The sequence below is a fragment of the Anarhichas minor genome, unplaced genomic scaffold (assembly GCF_050575085.1).
Source record: "Anarhichas minor isolate MPS153535 unplaced genomic scaffold, ASM5057508v1 ptg000026l, whole genome shotgun sequence".
NCBI lineage: Eukaryota > Metazoa > Chordata > Actinopteri > Perciformes > Anarhichadidae > Anarhichas > Anarhichas minor.
In genome coordinates, this window is record NW_027466472.1 from 2,361,098 (window position 1) to 2,379,993 (window position 18,896).

Here is an 18,896-nt window from a genome sequence, read left to right on the forward strand (position 1 = left end):
GGGGAATTTCTGGACCCCTGTCAAAAGGTAAACAGTGATAAAACTTTCACCCAAATTTCCTCTTCATTATGCCTGAAACTCACTGTCCAGACTGCTTTCTTACATTCATTATTTCCACATGGTCTGCGATTAATTGGAAGTTAGTTATGCATTAATTTTTATTTATTGTATGGCATCTCTACTTTCCACTTATTAGAGAGCCTCTAGGCATGGCTGCTTTTTAATTTTGAATCAAGTTAGGTTGCAAAGTTAATAATAAGCGTTTTGCTCATACTCATTAATTCTGCATCAAATTAGTTTTCTGCAACACGATTAGCTTTTTTTTTCAGAGTACACAGGATTATTTGTTTAGAAATTGTTTTTCTCGTGGCGCCATGCTGTTATGTATTTAACTCCAAATAAAACGCTGCTTATATAGCTTGTAGTTCTGGCAAACACTGAATCAGATTATGGCACACATCTGTTTTATACACAGTGTATTTGAGGGAGCAGGACCCAGAGTAACAGAGGATGCTGCTCTCATTCGATATCCTCTGATATGAAATGAAATGGGGTTACACAACACGACTACAGCATCTCTGTTGTCAGGATGGAGGAAACGCTGCAGGCAGACCAGATGGATGTAAAGATGTAACTGACAAATCCAGCCCAAATCAAGGCATAAATAAACTTCAAAAGGACTCTGTATAAACATGTAGTGGAGAGATAAAGCATTACACCGGAGTGAAAATGAACCAGCAAAGGCTTCTCCCATTAGAGATAATTACAACAGTAAAGACAGGAGATTGGGGACAGGGATATAGCAGGGGAGTCCCACTAGAGCATCTGTGGTTTCAAACAGAAGCTGGCTGGGGAGATAAAGTAAGGACTTGGCCTCTGGCCGCCACACAGAGGGGTCACACGAGGGTAAAGAGAATGTGTTGTATTTTAATATGTTTTTATTTTGACTTCACAGCCCAGGCCTATTTTGAAAGTCAAACTGCCTCACCTAACATTTCATTTTTCACAATCAACACTTGATGAAGGCACTTGCAAATGACAAGGTCGTATGTAAACCATATACTTTGGTGTTTCATTTTTACCTCTTTGCTTAGGATTTCATTGAACTTATTTTACAAAATGAGGAAGATGCTACGAGATAATGAGAATAAATATGAAACAAAAGAAATCATACCCTCCAAGCTAAAAAATAAATCCGGTTTGAATTGATCTTCAGTATGAGTAATTAAATCCCTCCATACGAAACATATTTGCCTTCTGAAAAGAACTAGAATATTATTATTATTTGTTATCATCATTATTTTTTTATTAGAATTTATTTACATATTCACTTATGGGTTCTCTGTAATGTCCAAGTTATTTTTCAAAAAAGCAGCTTGTTAAACTCTAGTCCCTTTTACAAATGATTAGCAAATTTAAGAGTCTATTTATTGTACAGACCCATATCATATTATTAAAGGACTTAATAGTTGATATAGTGTCTCAGACAGCACACGCACATCATAGGGGACGTCTTCCTCCCTTCATTTAAGTGTTACAGTTAGATGTTGTTCTACTCTCAGGGATCCGTCCGCCACTTCCTGATACACCTGTTTGTCAGGTAGGGCTGTCCGCCCGCGCAGTCTGCACAGGCGCCACGGAGAAACTGAGTCATGACCACGTAGATAATGGACGGAGTTTTTCCAAAGCTTTGACGCAACTTGAGACTTTTATCGTCATGCGAGTGAACCCGTTTCCACAACTTAAAATGCGTCGACCACGTCGATGGAGCGGCTCTCTGAACGTCGTGTTGCTGCTGTATCTTGTCGTCTTTCTCGGTGAGTAAAACAGGCCGCAGCTCCGCCGCGTATCCGCGTCTCTGTGTGTTTCAACACACCGGAGCGAAACTCCGTCTCACTGAATGTTTGTCCCCGGGACGTACAGGCTACTAACCGGGCCGGTTTTGGAATTCCCTGTAACATGAGCTCACATTTTATTGTTCACGTTTAATTTCGATGCCAACATGAAAACAGTTGATCTACAGCTCAGTAAACACTGTCAAACTCCACGAAGAGACACTGCCCCGTGTTTTGTTTTTAGGTGGTTTGCGCAGTCTCTGCTTTAGCCTAATGGCGCATTTAAAGTCATACATGTTGGTCAGTTACTGATTTAAATTAGTTTTAACAAGTCAAAATAGCCCATTTAAATATATTCCACTGTAAGCTGCCTCTGAGGGGCTACAGGAGCAGAGCAGTGTGAAAGAACATGCTCGGAGGGATCCTGACAGCAGGTATGCGGTGAGTTAAGAGCACTGTCTCTTTGCCAATTGCATTACAAACATGGCTCTGAACTGTGGGCAGCTGTTTAACTCCCTCTGAAATCCATCTGATCTGTTTTTTGTTTGTTGAAGTAATAAAAATGCAGTAATGGCTGCCGTGTGTCTTGGTCAGAGCACAGGGCTGCATAAAAAAAGATGTTGCTGCAGATTCGTATCATTATGGTTTGTCTTTATTTGATTAGTTTGGGAACGTTGTCTGCCAATAGACAATACATTTGATGCCTTCTTTCTCTCCTGTAATTGTTTTTTCTTCCTCTCTTAAAAATGTTATGTCCATTCGTCTTGTAGGAACTAGGTGTCGACATCACCACTGATGAGCTGCCAGCTGCCAGGTCCCACCACTAATTACTAGATCGACACAATCACGTCTTCAAGTTCAAGAGGCCCCTCTGCTTGATTTTCCACGTTTACAGAAGAGATAGCTTTGTTCATGTCGCATCGCTCACCCCCCCCCCCCCCCCCCCCCGTGGAGGTCTTTGTAGATGAGTCGGGCTGATGGCGTGGTATCTTTAGCGTAGCGTGAACTTTGTCCTTATCGCAGGCTATTTCAGGTCTCGGATGGAAAATGTGGTCAGTGTGAGACGGGATGTATCAGAACTGAGAGTCGCTTCATCATTGGAGGAAAAAAGCAGTTAGAGGCTTGCGCTTTGAAATGGAGGACTGTTTTCATCTATGTCCAAATAGCCACACATGTGTAGTAATGTCACAAATGGGGCGTTAACATGCAAATATAACCAGTTTTCTATGTTGACAGTAAACAGCCAGGAGGGACAATGACACATTTTGACGGCACCTTGTGTTTTCAGCCACGCTGGCAATGTCCGTCCACCACTTGGGTCCAGACTGACATATCTTAACTATGGGATGGATTGCTGTAAAATAGCTAAAGATATTAAAGGCCCCAAGAGGATGAATTCTAATGACTTTGGTGATCCTCCAGCTTTTCCTCTAGCGTGACCAACAGGTCACAGCTTTCATTTATTCAAGGAAATGGCTTCATATCTACCAGTTGGATATAATAGTATAACAGATATTCTGTGTTGTGGAGGAAAAGAGTGGTGCCTTCATCTTTGTCACTTTGTTGGTTGTGGATATATTATCCTACACCAGCTGGCCTGGCATGCTTGGCTTCTACGCCTCTCTTGAGTAATGGAAATCAACTGAACCCAGTATTTATTAGGAAAAGTGGCTTTATAATGACTCAATGTTATACAATATTGTAAAGCTGTCTTGTTCATGGGTACAGCCGAGCAAGCCCCTCGAGTATACTTTGTTGCGAACATTGCTTTGGTCGGCCTCCCTTTGCATTCTGAATAATGTGATAACAATGAAAAATCCAGAGACACATGGACAAAGCTCTATAAGCACGCCGAAGACAGACGTGTAGCGATCGGATACAGCGAGAGAGGCTGGTGAGGAACTTGTGTGAGAATTCCTTCAGTGTTTATCTGGAGGAATTTGCTGTGCCGACACTTTCACGTCACCGCATTGCGGGTATGTATGTGCTGTCAGGTTTGTTTAGTCACTAACTTGCAGTAAGTGAGTAAAATGTCTCACTCACAATGTGTCCTCCTTTCTTTTTGTCCATGAAGGAAAAGGGGGCTCACCCAGACATGTAAATCTGCTCATATCACCTTTCCCTTTTTTCTTTTTCATCCTTTGTCGCTCTAACATCATCTTTTTGTACGCTCCTTCTCTCCTCCGATCCTCAGCCCCGTCCCCGGTCTCCTCCATCATAGTGAACACCCCGGCAGAGCTACATGCAGCTAAAGGGGACGCCGTCACATTGTCCTGCACTTTTACTTCCACCAGTAGGCCGACCAGTAAGATGACGGTCGACTGGTCCTACAGGCCCCAGAGTGGAGGGGCTCCGCTGACGGTGAGTAGACATTTATCAGAACTGTCAACAAAAATGAATGCTTCTGTGGCCACACTGGATTACAGTACTGTCTCAATAAGAGCTGAAACGATTAGTTGATCAGGATGATAATCCATCTATTGTTTCACTCATTTAAAAATCACTGCTTCCAGCCAGTAAAATATTTGCTAGTTTTCTTTGCACACTATGAAAATACTTTGAATATTTAGGATTTTTTTGCCTGACGAAACAAGTAATTTGCAGATGTCACCTTTGTGCTTCTGACAGAGTTACATAACATGATTTAAAAACAGGACAAAATCCCCCTCCTAATATATGTTCAACAATTAAAACAATCACTAGTTGCAGCCTCAATTAGTTTTAACCGCTATAATGTTTACTGAACTTTCGGTGCTGCTAAGTTATTTCCATTTATTTAGTAAGATTGCTCAGGTATGTGACCTCCATGGCTCCCTCTGTACAAACATGACTTGTTTGAATATCTGGCTGCTTTATTTGCACATTCGTGGCCGGCCTGACTCTTGATTCCTGAACCCTCACGAGCCCGTGCGCCCTGAAGCAAACTCCTCAGCCCAATGTGTGTACCGCTCAGCTTTATTTATTAACATCACCGTTGAGCTAATGTGCAGGTCTATGCCCATTCACATTCCACAGCCCAGCCTTTATGTCTTCCGGAGGAAACCCCGGCTGGTCAGCTCCCATAATACCCCTCTTCCTATGTGGTGATCAGATGTTTCCTTCTCAACCCGTAACTGCACTCAGTCCTCTAACCCCGCACAGTCCGCGTTCAGTTTCAGCGACCAAGCCACTAAAAATCCACCACATAATTTAAGAAGTTCCATTTGTATTTGAAGATAACCATCGAGTGTGGTATTGTGTAATTGCATTTGGACCATGGGAATCCATAGTGTGGTGGCGGCAACCCTATATGCTCTCATTTCCTATAGGAGCACTCAGGAGTTAAGTGGAGGCTAATGTTTTGTGGCTCCGCTGTTATGGAGTGCTGTTGGTTTAGTCATTAAGATGCAGTTGTTTGGCGTGTTGAGGGAGGAGAAGAGGAAGGGCTTGGTACACTGTGTGTGTGTGTGTGTGTCAGTGTGTGTGTGTCAGTGTGTGTGTGTCAGTCAGCAGATTGCGTGGTATTACTCCACAAAACTGGTATTCCTAAGAAAGGTGTGCCGGCCGCTGCCTGAGGAAACGCCGCAGCAGTGCCTGTACGTCCTTCAAGCCACGACTAGTTTGTTCTCTTTATCACAAATTAAACAAGTGTGGCAGTTTCTTAACACGGCCCAAAGATGCAACCAAGTATGGAAGTTTTTTTTTTTTTTTTCTTTTTTTTTTTTTTTCTTTCTGTTTCTCAGCCTTCATTTACTTTCCATCCAATTTCATTAACGGTTCTGGCAGGTTGGTTGGCCTGTGTGTCCCCAGTCGTATATCACACTGGGTAAGTGGGTAAGACCATGAATACGCATGTGAAAAGCGCCGTCAGAAAATACGATTTTTTTTTTTTTTGCAGCCCAAGCTTTCGTATCAATCTGTATTGCTGCAGTGCTTCAGTGACTTGCATAATTACCTCAGTCCTGATGAGAATTCATTTATTTAGATCGGAGCGGAGAGGCCGAATGTTCAGTCAAATATCAGCCGATGGTAATTGGAGGAGTTGGCAATTTAATTGAGCGGAGTATGGTTAATAAATCAATTAAGATGATGGAAAATTCAGTCGGGCACTGTTTTAAATGTGCCGAGTCATTGGAAGCTTCTGTCTAAATCATCGTCTGGGTTTGTAGACTGGTTTGCCCCCAGGTGAAAACAATCCAGAAGCCTTGGCCGTGTGGGAGCATTTCCCATGACTTTAAAAGGATCACTGGGTCTAATGTTTGTTTCCAGACTGAGCAGACTCTCGCGTAGCTGCTCTCATGCAGGCCGAGCTTTGCCAAGTCCTCAAATGATCAGCCAGGCCTACGATCAGTCCCTCAGACAAACGCAGCTGATAGACGCACCGTTGTAAAACCATAAAACTATATCAGTGTCCCTGATTGTTCAGATTGATTCTGTGTTTGCTTTAGCTCTTTTTATGCCTCAATTTATTAAAAGGCCATACACAGTTATCTATGTTGACATTATTCCTTGTGTGTAATTTTACTCTCGAGGCGTACAAATGTTTTAGAACCCAGTGTGATGCCATGTGGAGACCGGATTATCCAAACACTGATTTGACACATTTTCAATAAGATGGAAGTTTATTTTTCCTCATATTTTCATGGATAGTACATTACATATATACGTACTTTCCTTGTCTCGATATGCTCCGCTACTGTTTTTTTGAAACCATGTATTGCTTTTCATTGTTAGAAGATCATGCCCTTGGTTGCCTGTTTGCGTCGGTGACTGTGACTGTGTTCGTCCACGGCTAATCTCGCTTTCTGCTGCAGCAAACTGCATAATATTTTGGGTGGCCAGTTATGGCTGCATGCTCAAGGACCTCTTGGGGTTGCGGTGACTCACACTTTTCTGTAAACATCTCTTATTTCCTGTTTTATATCACCATTGACAGCCTGCTTTTATCTGCTGTTCGTAGTCGAGCATTGAGACGTACAGCCGTGTTTCTTTCTGCCAAGAGATTCGTTGGTATTTTGGTGGAAAATGGCTCTTGACGTTGAGAATAGACGTCTCGGGAACCACGTCTGTTTCTGCCGCAACGTCACTCACCTACCACTTTGGTGCTTTTAATAACTAAAACGAAATACTTGCAGCAATTAAACACTCCTCAACCAGTAGATGCGTTTACATCTGCGTAAAAAAAGAACGTTCAATGTTGATAAAGCAGCACTACCTGTAAATCCGTCTGCGTTTATCTATAAGTTAATATAAGGGATTCTTGTTGTCCTCAGCTGATTTCTGCTGTGTGAAAAGCTTCTACTTCAGTTCATCAAATCCCTGCAGCCATCTGCAGCACGACAAATATGTTGAGAAATCCGCAGCATCCGATTTGAGAAGCCAGAGTGCAGTGCAATTATGCGCAGCGTCCGCTGTACAAATGACACCAGGCTGCTACAGAGGGACCACACGCATCAGACTGGTGCATGATAACTCTTGTGAGAGACCTTGGACTACTGGAGCTCATTATTTACGTGCACCACGGCCGCCTTTCCATTCCTTCAGAATACATAAATCTGCAGTTCTTGTTTTATTCGTGAATACATTCAGAAGCAAATGCTGCAGTGTCACATTTTAAGATATGTCGCCATTTACAGTGTGAAATACAGAAACATTTTGACTGAAGTAGCATCGTGTTGATGCGATCATGTACACTGCTTCACCAAACTACTTTTAATTCTTTGCTTCAATCATCATTGCACCATCTCGGGGGTTTTCAACCTTTTGTAACTTAAGGCCCACAAGCTAATTTAGATATATGAATAACTAGCTTTTTGAATTACCGAATTCTTTTATTTTTAATTTAATCTAACCGTTTGGTCAGTACCTCCGCTGCCCTCTAGATGGCGCTCTGATGCCCACCAGTGGGTCCCGGCCCAGTGGTTGAGAACAGCTGCTTTAATTAACTGATAAAAAAACTCCACGCCATCTGCCTCATGCAGATTTGTGCCCCGTCCAGATAACAACATGATTTCATGGAGAAGGCGACGTTTCATTCGTTGAGCTCTTGTCGTCATGCACTGTGATTGGCACAGCTGTTTCAGAGGGATGAGAACAGTAATGTGATTGGCACAGCTGTTTCAGAGGGATGAGAACAGTAATGTGATTGGCACAGCTGTTTCAGAGGGATGAGAACAGTAATGTGATTGGCACAGCTGTTTCAGAGGGATGAGAACAGTAATGTGATTGGCACAGCTGTTTCAGAGGGATGAGAACAGTAATGTGATTGGCTGACCACACCCTCTGGTTTAGATTCCTCTTCACTCGGCCCTTTTGCACTTTGCGCTGCTGCACCTACATGGGTTAAAATAGCAGGTGTGCTCGGAGACACCCACACAGTCTGTTCCCCCAATACGTAGCTGCACTTGTGCAATTAAAATGTGGCTCTATAGTTTTAATGTGGAAGGAGTTGCATAGATTGGTCGGCTGCAAAAACATCGTTTACACGTTTTTAGAGGAAATCGATAACTCCATTCTGCTGCAGCTCTGATTTTATCCTGCAAATAATTTAAAAGCCATTTATGTGACTCAACCAGCTCAGTACAAGACGTAGTGAGCAGAGTAATGACCGGTCACTCGTATTGCGTTACTATTTCTTCATCTTAAAGTTAGGGTTGGCAACTAGCAAGAGTACGCTAGCTTTAAAAAATGATCCAACCTAAAAATCCAGCTCCAAATGTTGCTAAATCGAGCAAGAAAGTCGCCAAGTCGGCAACACTGACAGCCCGTCCCTTCATGCTTCCCTCAAAGGGCACAACCCGCTAATTATAATTATGGACATGAACATATCATGATGAACTTTAACAACAAACTATTGTAAGTACTCTCAGCTGTTCTATTGCAAACCAAGTCTACCTACGTGTACAAATAACAGTAACCTGAACCTGATAACGCGTATTAAACACAAACTCTACTCTCTGAGTTTACTGTGTGAAAAACATATATTGTAGTATCTCTACGTTTCCATTTCCCCTTCTCCACACGCACACACACAGCACACTCACACTCAGGATGTCATGTTGTGGAGAGGTCTGGGTCAGCTTGGCGTGGGAGTAATGACGAGATGGAGTCCGCTCTTGAAAACACAGACTTATGTGGTAAATGTTAAACTAAATTCAGATTTGGAGATACCTGTAGTTCTGAATTTCTCTCTCTCAGCGAGACTCGTGCTCACACACATGCATGTTCTTGGCCTTGTGCTCGATCAGAATTTGATTGGTATTTCTTAGGCTGAACAGGCAGCGCTCTTCACTCTGCTATCAACAATATTGCCAAAAGAAAATGTCCCACCACCATCTGTCCTGCCACCTGTTGCTCAGACACTTTCCCTCAGGCAGAAAAATTACAAGTTAGATTTAGGAGCGATGATGATTCTTATTATATGCAGTCTGAAGAAGAGAGCTGATCGTTGAGATACAGTTTACTTAGGTATTGCTTTCCAGATGAGACTGCTATTCATGATGATAAATGCATAATACATCACCGTTTTGTCACTTTTTCTTCCCTGAATCTTGCCTTTCCTGATCTGTTCGTCACTAAGGCCATCTACTTTGTTATTTCTCCTTCCTCCCAGCACCAAAACACGGTGTTACAGCCTTGCCCACAGCACACTCTATTCGACCACACCCATATGTTTCATGCAAATAAAATGTATATATATTTTTTCTCCCCTCTCCAGTTTTTCCACTTCTCATCACGGGCGTTCCTTCCGCCCGACGGTCAGTTTGTGGGTCGCATCCAGTGGAAGGGAGTCCCGGCGCGCGGGGAAGCTTCCATCTCTCTGATCAACGCCACGCTGAAGGACAACGGGACGTACACGTGCTCCGTCAGAAACCCCCCCGACGTCCACGGGTCGCCGACCTCGCACACGGTGCTCACTGTCACTCCTAAAGGTACGATGGTGCACATGCACGCATGCACAAAAGTGAACAAGCGGGGCCCATTTCTTCACACAATGTCATAATTCTTCATCTGCATATTTAACCTCTTACATTTGGAGTTCCTCCAGTTGCGAGCACACTTGAATGCCTGTAACTTAGCTGGACTCTTATGATACTTTCTGGAGTCCTTATAATATATCATATTTATCTTTCTCGACATGTATGATATTAAATCACGATCACTGGTGTCTGGATTTGGCTTCTTTTTTTTTTTTTTTTTTCTCTCGCTATAAATTGCATACTGTGTATATGAGGAGACGGGCCTGAGAGGAGGAAGTTTAACATTCCCTTGCCAGCCTCATATTTTTCGATAGCAGCCTAATCCAAACATCTATTTGGTGTTTGTGTTAGCCTGTCATGATGTTAGCCATATTGGCTCATACATCGTGGCCTCTGTATGCTTTCAGCAGACTGTAGATTAGAGGCGGGGATGTAGTGGAGGGTAACTCACCACATCGAAGTTACAGATCTAAATGTTTCTGACCTAAATAGATGATGATAAATGACAACAGGGGTTCTTTTTGTTCTGGTTGACGTAGATATAGCGTGTTCATTGATGAGCTTTGGAGTTGCTGTTTCCCTCTGGTTTAAGTGTTTATGCTAAGCTAAGCTAACCGGCTCCTGCTTCAGCTTCATATTTACCATACACACGTGAGAGTGGCATCGATCTTTTCATCCAACTCTCTCGAAAAAACGCATTTTCCTTTAAGTAGTTTTTTTCATAATAGTTTTGTCTTGTTTTGGTGGTCGTCATATTTCTGTTATTAAATTGGTGATTATTTAATGCTAACAAGACACGTGTAGAACTGCTGTATGTGGTGTACATGTCCAGTTTGTATGTGAAGGTAATGTGTGTGTTGGTGAGTGCGGCGTGACGCGGTTGTCACAAACTAGCTTGTTAAAGTGTTTCTAATGACCTCACATCGTCGTCCCCAGTGCCCAGCATTCGCTTCTCTGACGTTGCGGTCCTTCTGGCTTTCGTCCTGCTCCCCTCCGCTATCATCACCCTCATTCTGATTGGACGGATGCTCTGTCCCAAGAAACAGCGCAGCCAATCGCAGGCTTACAGATCGCCCATTGAGGTCACAGAGGGGTGAGTAGATTTACTCAACCAATCACTGCTGTGGGTCTCCTGGGGGCAATGCTAGTCATTGCAGGCTTTGATGGTTATAAATGTGCATCTGCAATGCTAATTTGATGAAGGTTAAACAAGAATTTAAGTGTGAGTTTAAGGTTTGATTTGTTTCAGCTTGTTGTAGAAAGGCGCTGTGAATCAGTGAGGAGTCCAGCAATAAAAAAATCAGCAATTAGCTGATTTACAGGCAGGTTTTTAGTGTAGCAAGTTACTCCCTGTGGTTTGAAGTCACACGGGAGCTGTGCTTGCTCTTTTGACTGATGTAATACCGGAATATAAATGTTAAACAAACCAGTGCTACTCTGTAACGCGTGTTTAACAGATTGCATAAATAACATGGACAGGATTATTTGTGCCGCAACTCTAGCTCTCTTTAGGCCCGGCGTTTTTGTTCATTATGTAAAAAAAAAGTCTATTCGTTTTTTGGGACCACTCTGCAGCTACATCATTGCCTTTTCCGTATATATTGAGGTACTCTAATCTGCAGTGAGATGATCCTGTTACAAAATGCACTGAAGTATAGTCTTACAGCAGGACATTGGGCACATTTCTAAAAGAATAGTAGGAAACATGCTTATTCTTAGAGTATAGAGATGCACCGGTCGACTGGCTACAGGTCGACATTTACACACATGTGCCTTATGATGGTTTTATATCGTACACACACACACACACACACACACACACACGGCGGAGTTTGTTAACCTCGACCAGGGCCACGCTAGCTGTTTCCTCCTGTTTCCAGCCTTTATGCTAAGTAACTATAGCTGCTGGCTCCAACTTTAGGAAAGTTAATTAGCAAATTTCCCAAAATGTTAGAATTGTCATTGTGCTGAATTCAAGTAATTATTTGGTGTAAGTCTGTGAAAATGACGAGCCGTAGCTTGATGTGTTTGTGTTTAGAGCAGATATGAAGTACAGTGTCAAAATGTAACAGGCAGGCTTTTTTTCATGGCACTTGTGAGTGTGATGATCGTCATTACTAACCATGTGTGCTGTCCATTCTGCATTCATCAGAGAGGAGTACGCCGTCCACCCAGCGGAGCCCAAAGCAAAGAGGGCCACGTGCTGTCAGCTATATCTGATGGTACGGTTCAGAACGTTTCATTTTACGTCAACCCATAAATAACTTAATAAGACATGTCTGCCAGATCCATTTCACGTTAAATTTTACATGCCCTCTATGTCTGACAACAGGACTTCAGGGTTTATAAAATATTGATTTTTCCAATGGAGTTGTTTTGTGTGTGTGTGTGAGTGTGAGAGACTGTCTGAACGTAGCTTTATCTGACTCTCTGGTTTTCTGGTCCGTGCAGGACTCGGAGGATGAAGACGAGTATTGCGACCTAAAAAAGAGGCCTCCTGTGGATGACGAGTACGCCGAGTCTCAGTGCTAGACAAACCCTGCTGGTTGGGAGCCGTAACTGCTTAAACCTGCTGGTGCCTCACACGTGGGAGGTACTGAATGCAAATGAATACTGGATCCATGTCTTCTTTGCCACAGTCAACCACTGACCCATTCACTTTGGTGATGTTTACTCTAGGTGGTGACCCCTTTGGAATAATAATTTCCTGAATTATACCGTTTACTACAAGCTCCTAGATTTTCTATGGCAAGCCAGAGGGCTCAATTCCTACATTTTAGAGCTCGTAGTCTTGAGATATTGTCTGTTTGCTCTGTCTAGACAGGTAAGCAGCTAGTGTCATTCTGCCAGCTCCCACCTGACCCTGTACATGCGAACACAAACACAAATGAGCACTTTGTGTATTTTTATATCTTGATGATTTATGTGTGTCACTTTCTTATTGTGAAGGAGATGGATGCGTTTTTTTGTCTAATTTATTGCCTGTGTCAGAGTGTTTATATGAAATCTGTCGATGCCTTTGTTGAGCTGTACTGGAACATTTGTTATATTCTTAAGATTTTGGACAGAAAACAAAATGCTTTGATTTTGAGTCGGCTATGACAACATAGTACTGTTTATGCCATACGTTGTGTATACAGTATATTTCTATATTTTCAGTGTCTGTACATAACTCTACCGTGTCATTATTTCAACATCAGCAGTCGATATGTGTGTGTGTCACCTCAGTATATTTGATGAGTTTGGATGTGGTGTTTCATGGATGAGATGATTTCATGTGATATAACAGGATTGAACCTTTGTTTTGGATGCACAGCTTTGCTTTAATTACATATATGTTTTTGCCCAAATGAATAGTTAAGGATCAGATTCTTCTGGCTTCGTGATGGATGATCATGATTGTTTTTACAATGGTTCTTCCAGCGAGTTAATAAAGATACTTTGCTCATTAAATTGGTGCAACTCTGTTAGCGAACCGAGACGGTTTGTTGGTAAAGCTTATACGACCACCATTTTCTCCTCTGCTCTCTCTTTGTTTGATCTTTTGCACTATTCATGAACGTTCTTAAATATTCCTTTTAAAAGTCATCGGGACAGGCTGGAGTCTCAGAGCGTCACTCTCACTCACAATTGCGGCAGCATCTGCTTCATCTGTGCAGTCGTGTGGCTCTCGAGTCATAAAGAGACCTAATAAAAACCCTCCAATGAAACACACAGTAACCCGTAAGTCCTCATTCTGTCTCATTTCTTTTACACTCCTCATTCAGCTCCATTCATGCCCTCTAGGTTTTAATAATTCACATGCTGCTATGGTGAAACAATTATCATTCCTGCTTCATCTGAACTACCATGGCAACAGCTTACTCATGTCAGACGGGGACAAAAAAACCAATATTTAAAATATTGAAGGAAGAAAAGATGCAGCCGACTGCCTGGGCTCGGTGTTGGGGAGGGGGGTCATTCTGAAGGAATATAACAACACAGAAATACAATCGGTCGCGTTTACAGATTTACTATCAATGCAGGTCTGCTCAGCATTTCTTCTTCTAAATGTTCTATTAAGCCAGAATGTTTGTGTTTTATCAACTTGGATTCTCTCTTTGGGTTTAGCAGAGAGGAGGATCAGCGCTGTAGATTTACCGTATTTATCCAAAAGTATTCTGGCTTTGTTACCGGGGGGGGGTCTTGGGATACAGGAAATGTTGGTGCAAATCTTAACGGTGAAATACAAAACTCTCGTAAACGGCAGCATCTCGAGGAAGCCTGACCCACCGACGATGGCTGAACCTCAACACCAGCTCCACCCCTGCCTCAGAAAGTGAATTGATTAGTGATGTCAACGTGTGCCTAACACCTTGGTAAGTAGATGAAATGACCAGTTTCACACATCTATTCAGTGCTTGAGTTTGACAGTTTCCTCAGGTAGTAAATTGGCGGTTACCGGTATGTATCAACACTGGTTTTATCTGCACTGTACTGCAGGTTGTCACCATACAATATTAGTGATTATAATTCATATGTCATTATGTGCCACAGTGCGAAGAAGAAAGAAAACAAATGTTGAGAAGAACTTTGGGGTAAAAGCAAGACAGTGTACTTTCTCTTGAGTCAGCACATTGTGTCTTCATGGAATAACACCTGTGTGACATTATGTGAGTGCAGCTGGGTTGGATGTAGAGAGTCCCAGAAGTGGGACACCTGGTCCAATTTCATTTCATTCCAGCTGGTGGGAAAAACCTTTGATTTCCATCCTCTGGGTCATAGTCCTCTGCTGTCTGGGATCATACTGAGACAAGAGAGGAACGACGGCTGGTCAGCAAGTTGTTTATGGCTAAACTAAATGTTCAAAACTAGATATTCGCTGCAAAGCAAATACTTAGGAACTAATAACAATGCACCGAGGCAATTTATCTGCTTCCCGATGACTCAGTTAATGAGTTTTGAATATTAGTTGCATGTTTTAAGTCTACCGTGAACAATGTAGACTGGACAAGGAGTCAAATACTTGATACTCACATCTAGGATACATTTCACAGTAAAGGTGCATAAGAAAAAAAGATAGAAAAAAGATCGATGGATGTATGAATCCATGACTATTTCACTTTAATTGACACATTTAGTTGTGTTCTCTGATTGGATGGCTAGTTGAGTATTTCAGTATAATTTGATGCGGTGGTTTCTGGATTTGGATAGAGTCACTGTGGAATTAGTGCGCTACACGAATCCTAATTTGTTTGAAAATAAAGGAAAAGAAAACGTGGTAAAGGCAGTGAGCATTATTCAGTCCTTGAGTGGAGGTATAAAAAAGAAGAAAAAAAGTATGTAATTTGTGTGTGTGTGTATATTTAAGTTATCTGTTCTTTTACGCTGAACTGGCCACGGATTCATCGTCATTTTTAACCATCCGGGCATACAATGGCTTCATTGTGATTCTTCCTTTTTGACATCTGGTCTAATCAAACTCCTGCTCACTGATTGTTAGTTGTAGTTCCTCTCCAACGATGCTCAAGAAGATCTACTCAGCAGTGACTCATCTTCTTATGTGTGACATTTTGGCAACTTCCACTTATTGTTTCCCTCCCACTGTCATTGGCTTTTAGCCATAATATCACCAATTATGTATCACTTAGCATTACTTTTCTGGTAATACCACTGTTAAGTGGTGAACTTGTGGTCACAGTCTTGAGACACCAGACAGAGCTTCCACTTCTGACTTTCAAAACCGATGCATACCTACTGTCCGTCCCTGTATGTTGTGTTACATTTTCATTCCTCTTTTACAGATGTTTCTGTTTGATCTCTGCACTAATGAGCTGGTCCGCCAACTTCAATGGGTAATATTTCATGTCAGATATGGCAGATCTGTGCAATTATTTGCTAAAAGAGTCTGAACATATGTGTTGCACCTCGAAGATCACACATAACCTCTTGACATTTTTAAAAAGCTTTCTGTATACGTGTAAGCCTGATGTAGATGTAGTCTGCCTGAGTCTTTGTGTTTGTATCTTATGTCCTCCTTTTTTGTCAAAATGTGGTTGAAATCCTCGCAACCACTTTTCCACATCTTCATAACGGATAATGAATTGATTGTAATGGTTATGGTACATTTATTTTTAGCTCTTACTCTAATAGTTCAAGATAATTTGCAGTTATTAGATTGCGTGTGAATCTCATTGTCTTTCACATATGCAGTGACCTTTCGTGGTGCAAATGAGGAGCTTCATCACTGCCAGTTTGAAAGGACAGACTGCATTGTTGCTGTACAATGCTACAAAGAACAGCTTCTATTCAAAGGTATAGGCACCTACTTTGAAACAAATGAAGAAGAAAATGAGTAATGGGACCTTCAGTAATGGCAGGTCCTATTCTACAGGATGCTCCTTTGTTTACTGTAAGGAGACACAGTTGTCAGACCGGTTGTGCAACACTTACAGTGTGCTTTATTTAAATATGAATAGTTTAGAAAAACTAGGACAGCTAACAGCGCACCATGGGGAAGCAAACTCAAACAGACGGAAACAAATAACCTGTGCTTAGTTGATAAGAGTTGAAATAGAAAAAAACGATAACACATTGTAAACTGGGTGTCCCATTTTTGAGAATTCACTTTTGAACAATAAACTACACTGTAATCACTAAATATGACATGTAATCAGCAGCCTACAGCGGAGCGTTGCCAGAACATATCTCCTGACTGCTTCTCGATACTGGCAGGACGGTGTGACGTTATTGATCTCTGTGGTCTGCACAGCAGCCGATTCAGCAGCTTAACAGAACAATCAAATAACTGGACATAGATCAGCATACTGAGACAGCAAGATAAGGAGCTGCTTCTTTAGGCCGGGTCCGTTTGCAGTCTACTGCTGGCCAATCTGCTGCAATTGCAGATGAATTGTTTTCAAAGACCTTCCCACGCACTTTAGCTGTTACTTTAGCTACCACCGCCCCGGCATCAGCTTGATTTGGCTCTTGGGGATTTGCTGTAAGTGTTTGGATTGTTTTGTTTTTTCCCAGTCCTTTGGTAAAGGATTGTGTTGCTGTATTCCTCTCTTTGAGGACTTCTTGTTCCCAGTGTGGGGATCTGATATGAAGTGATTTGATGTTTCAATGTTTTTCATTAATGTGCAGCAAATAGAATTAGGTGAAATTAAAGTGAATGCCTTTGGATCAACATCTCTAAGTAAATAGAATAGAACGGAAACAATTAACTGATTATTAAAATTGTTGCTATTTGTATCTCCTTAAACTAATCAGTTAATTGACTAATCATTTCAGCTCTAATCTGGTGACCTGTTAAGGCCATAGCATATAATTCACATCATTTTTACTGTCTTTTTCCTGCCCATTTATTCAGGTTGTTCCTATTACCTGCTTGTACATTTGAAGCTGTGAAGTGGGATCTCAGTCAACTTTGTAAAAAGGCAGTTCAATCCCCTGAGCAGGACACTTATCTGCTATAGTTATTGAAATGACCCAGTAGGGGACTGTGAACTGTCAGCTGTACTAATGTGCACATAGCTGTATAAAAGTAAAGCAGTGCCGAGCAAGACCATGCATACTCTGCAGAATCCCGCATTATTACAGCGTCTGTGTCATACGGTCTACATGATGACACATGGTGATGATGTACTACAGCAAAGTAATGGAGCTAGATTTTCCTGCGTGGCAGCGGCGACCACCGGGAAGGCTGTGGCTCAGTGGTGCAGGTTAATGATTTCCCCTCAGTGAACTGGATGTGGAATAATCCTGTAAGGGGGAAGAATAGCGTAGCACAACCCCTCAGGACTCTTTCCTCCTCCTCCTCTTCTTCCCTCCATCCATCCCTCTCTCTCCATCCATCCCTCTCTCTGTCTATCCTCCTGTACTCCATCCTCGTTGTGTCTGTAGCATCTGCTGGTGCTCGCCACTGTCAGAGCGGGGGTGGGGACTTTTCTGTCACCACAGTGTGTGTGTGTGTGTGTGTATTATGAAATACAAATAGAGTGTGGGTGTTTGCATGAGCATGCGCCTGCGAGCCTCACTGTACGGTAATGGTTATAAATGTTGTTGCGGGGATAATGCATGTGTTGTGCCCGCTCATTAAACCACACCGTGCAAATGTGGGCACAGAGGGAGAAAAAAAAGGGGGGAGGGAGGGGAGAAGAGGCAGTTTGCCTCTCCTGCCTTGTCTGCCACACCCTCCTACCTTCATCCCTTTCTCTCTCTCTCTCTTTCTCTCTCACACTCTCCTCCTCCTCTGCTCTTCTAGTCTATCTGCTGGTGTTTCCATGAGAACAGAGCGCGCTGGGTATGGGGGGGTTGAGGTTGGTGGTGAGGGTGACGTGTCCTATGTGTGTGTGCGGTGTGTGTGTATGTGTGCGTGCGTGCGTGCGTGTGCGTCCGTCTGCATGCATGCGCCTTGCGAGCATCACTGCTCTGTTTCACACGTCTCTCCTGGCAAGAGATTCTCCCGGCTGTGCCAGAAAACATGCTTTTGGCATCGCCATGGCAATTTGGACACAGAGCCTCACATGCTCATATCACTGATCAGAGAGTGTATAACACACAGTCTGAGAGGGAGCCTGAGCAGTCGGAGGAGGCGACTTCCATTTAGGAGCTTTTTTTTTTTTTTTTAAAGATAAAGACATCTCCTCATGTGTGTGGAAGGGGAGGGGATTAAACAGAGGGGTAGTGGTAGTGTTGGGAGACACAAAAATAAGCACAAATAAAGATGTATCAGAGCAAATTTGGAGGTATCCAGTCAGTCATTAAGCGAGAGCCTTTTTAGGGTGGGGCCGCAGCTTTTGCTGGAGCCAGGCTGAAAGAGAGGAGGAGGAGGAGGAGGAGGAGGAGGAGGAGGGTGGGAAGATGTAGAAGAGAGGACTGCTGATCTAAAAGAGGTGGAGGGGGGGCGGGGGGCTTCTTCACTATGAGCAAGAAGAAGAGGAGGAGGAGGAGGAAGAGGGCGATAGTGTGAAGAGAACAGGGGAGGAGAGAGGGGAAGGGAGGGGTTTAAAGGGTGGGCTTGTAGTCATTGTCAGGCATCGAGTAAAAGAGAGGGAGAGAGCGAGAGAGAGGGAGGTGCGCCCAGGCAGACTGACTGAAGAGCGTGTGTGTGCAAACT

At 42.8% G+C, this 18,896-nt stretch overlaps 1 protein-coding gene across 1 annotated transcript; it reads left to right on the forward strand.

Moving 5' to 3' along the window:
* The first annotated feature begins 1,717 nt into the window (after window positions 1-1,717).
* On the forward strand, window positions 1,718-12,325 carry mpzl3 (myelin protein zero-like 3). Its single transcript, XM_076100769.1, has 6 exons — window positions 1,718-1,817; window positions 4,030-4,196; window positions 9,532-9,745; window positions 10,730-10,886; window positions 11,946-12,015; window positions 12,245-12,325. Exons 1-6 carry the CDS (start codon window positions 1,718-1,720, stop codon window positions 12,323-12,325), a joined length of 789 nt encoding a protein of 262 aa, XP_075956884.1.
* The last annotated feature ends 6,571 nt before the right edge of the window (window positions 12,326-18,896 follow it).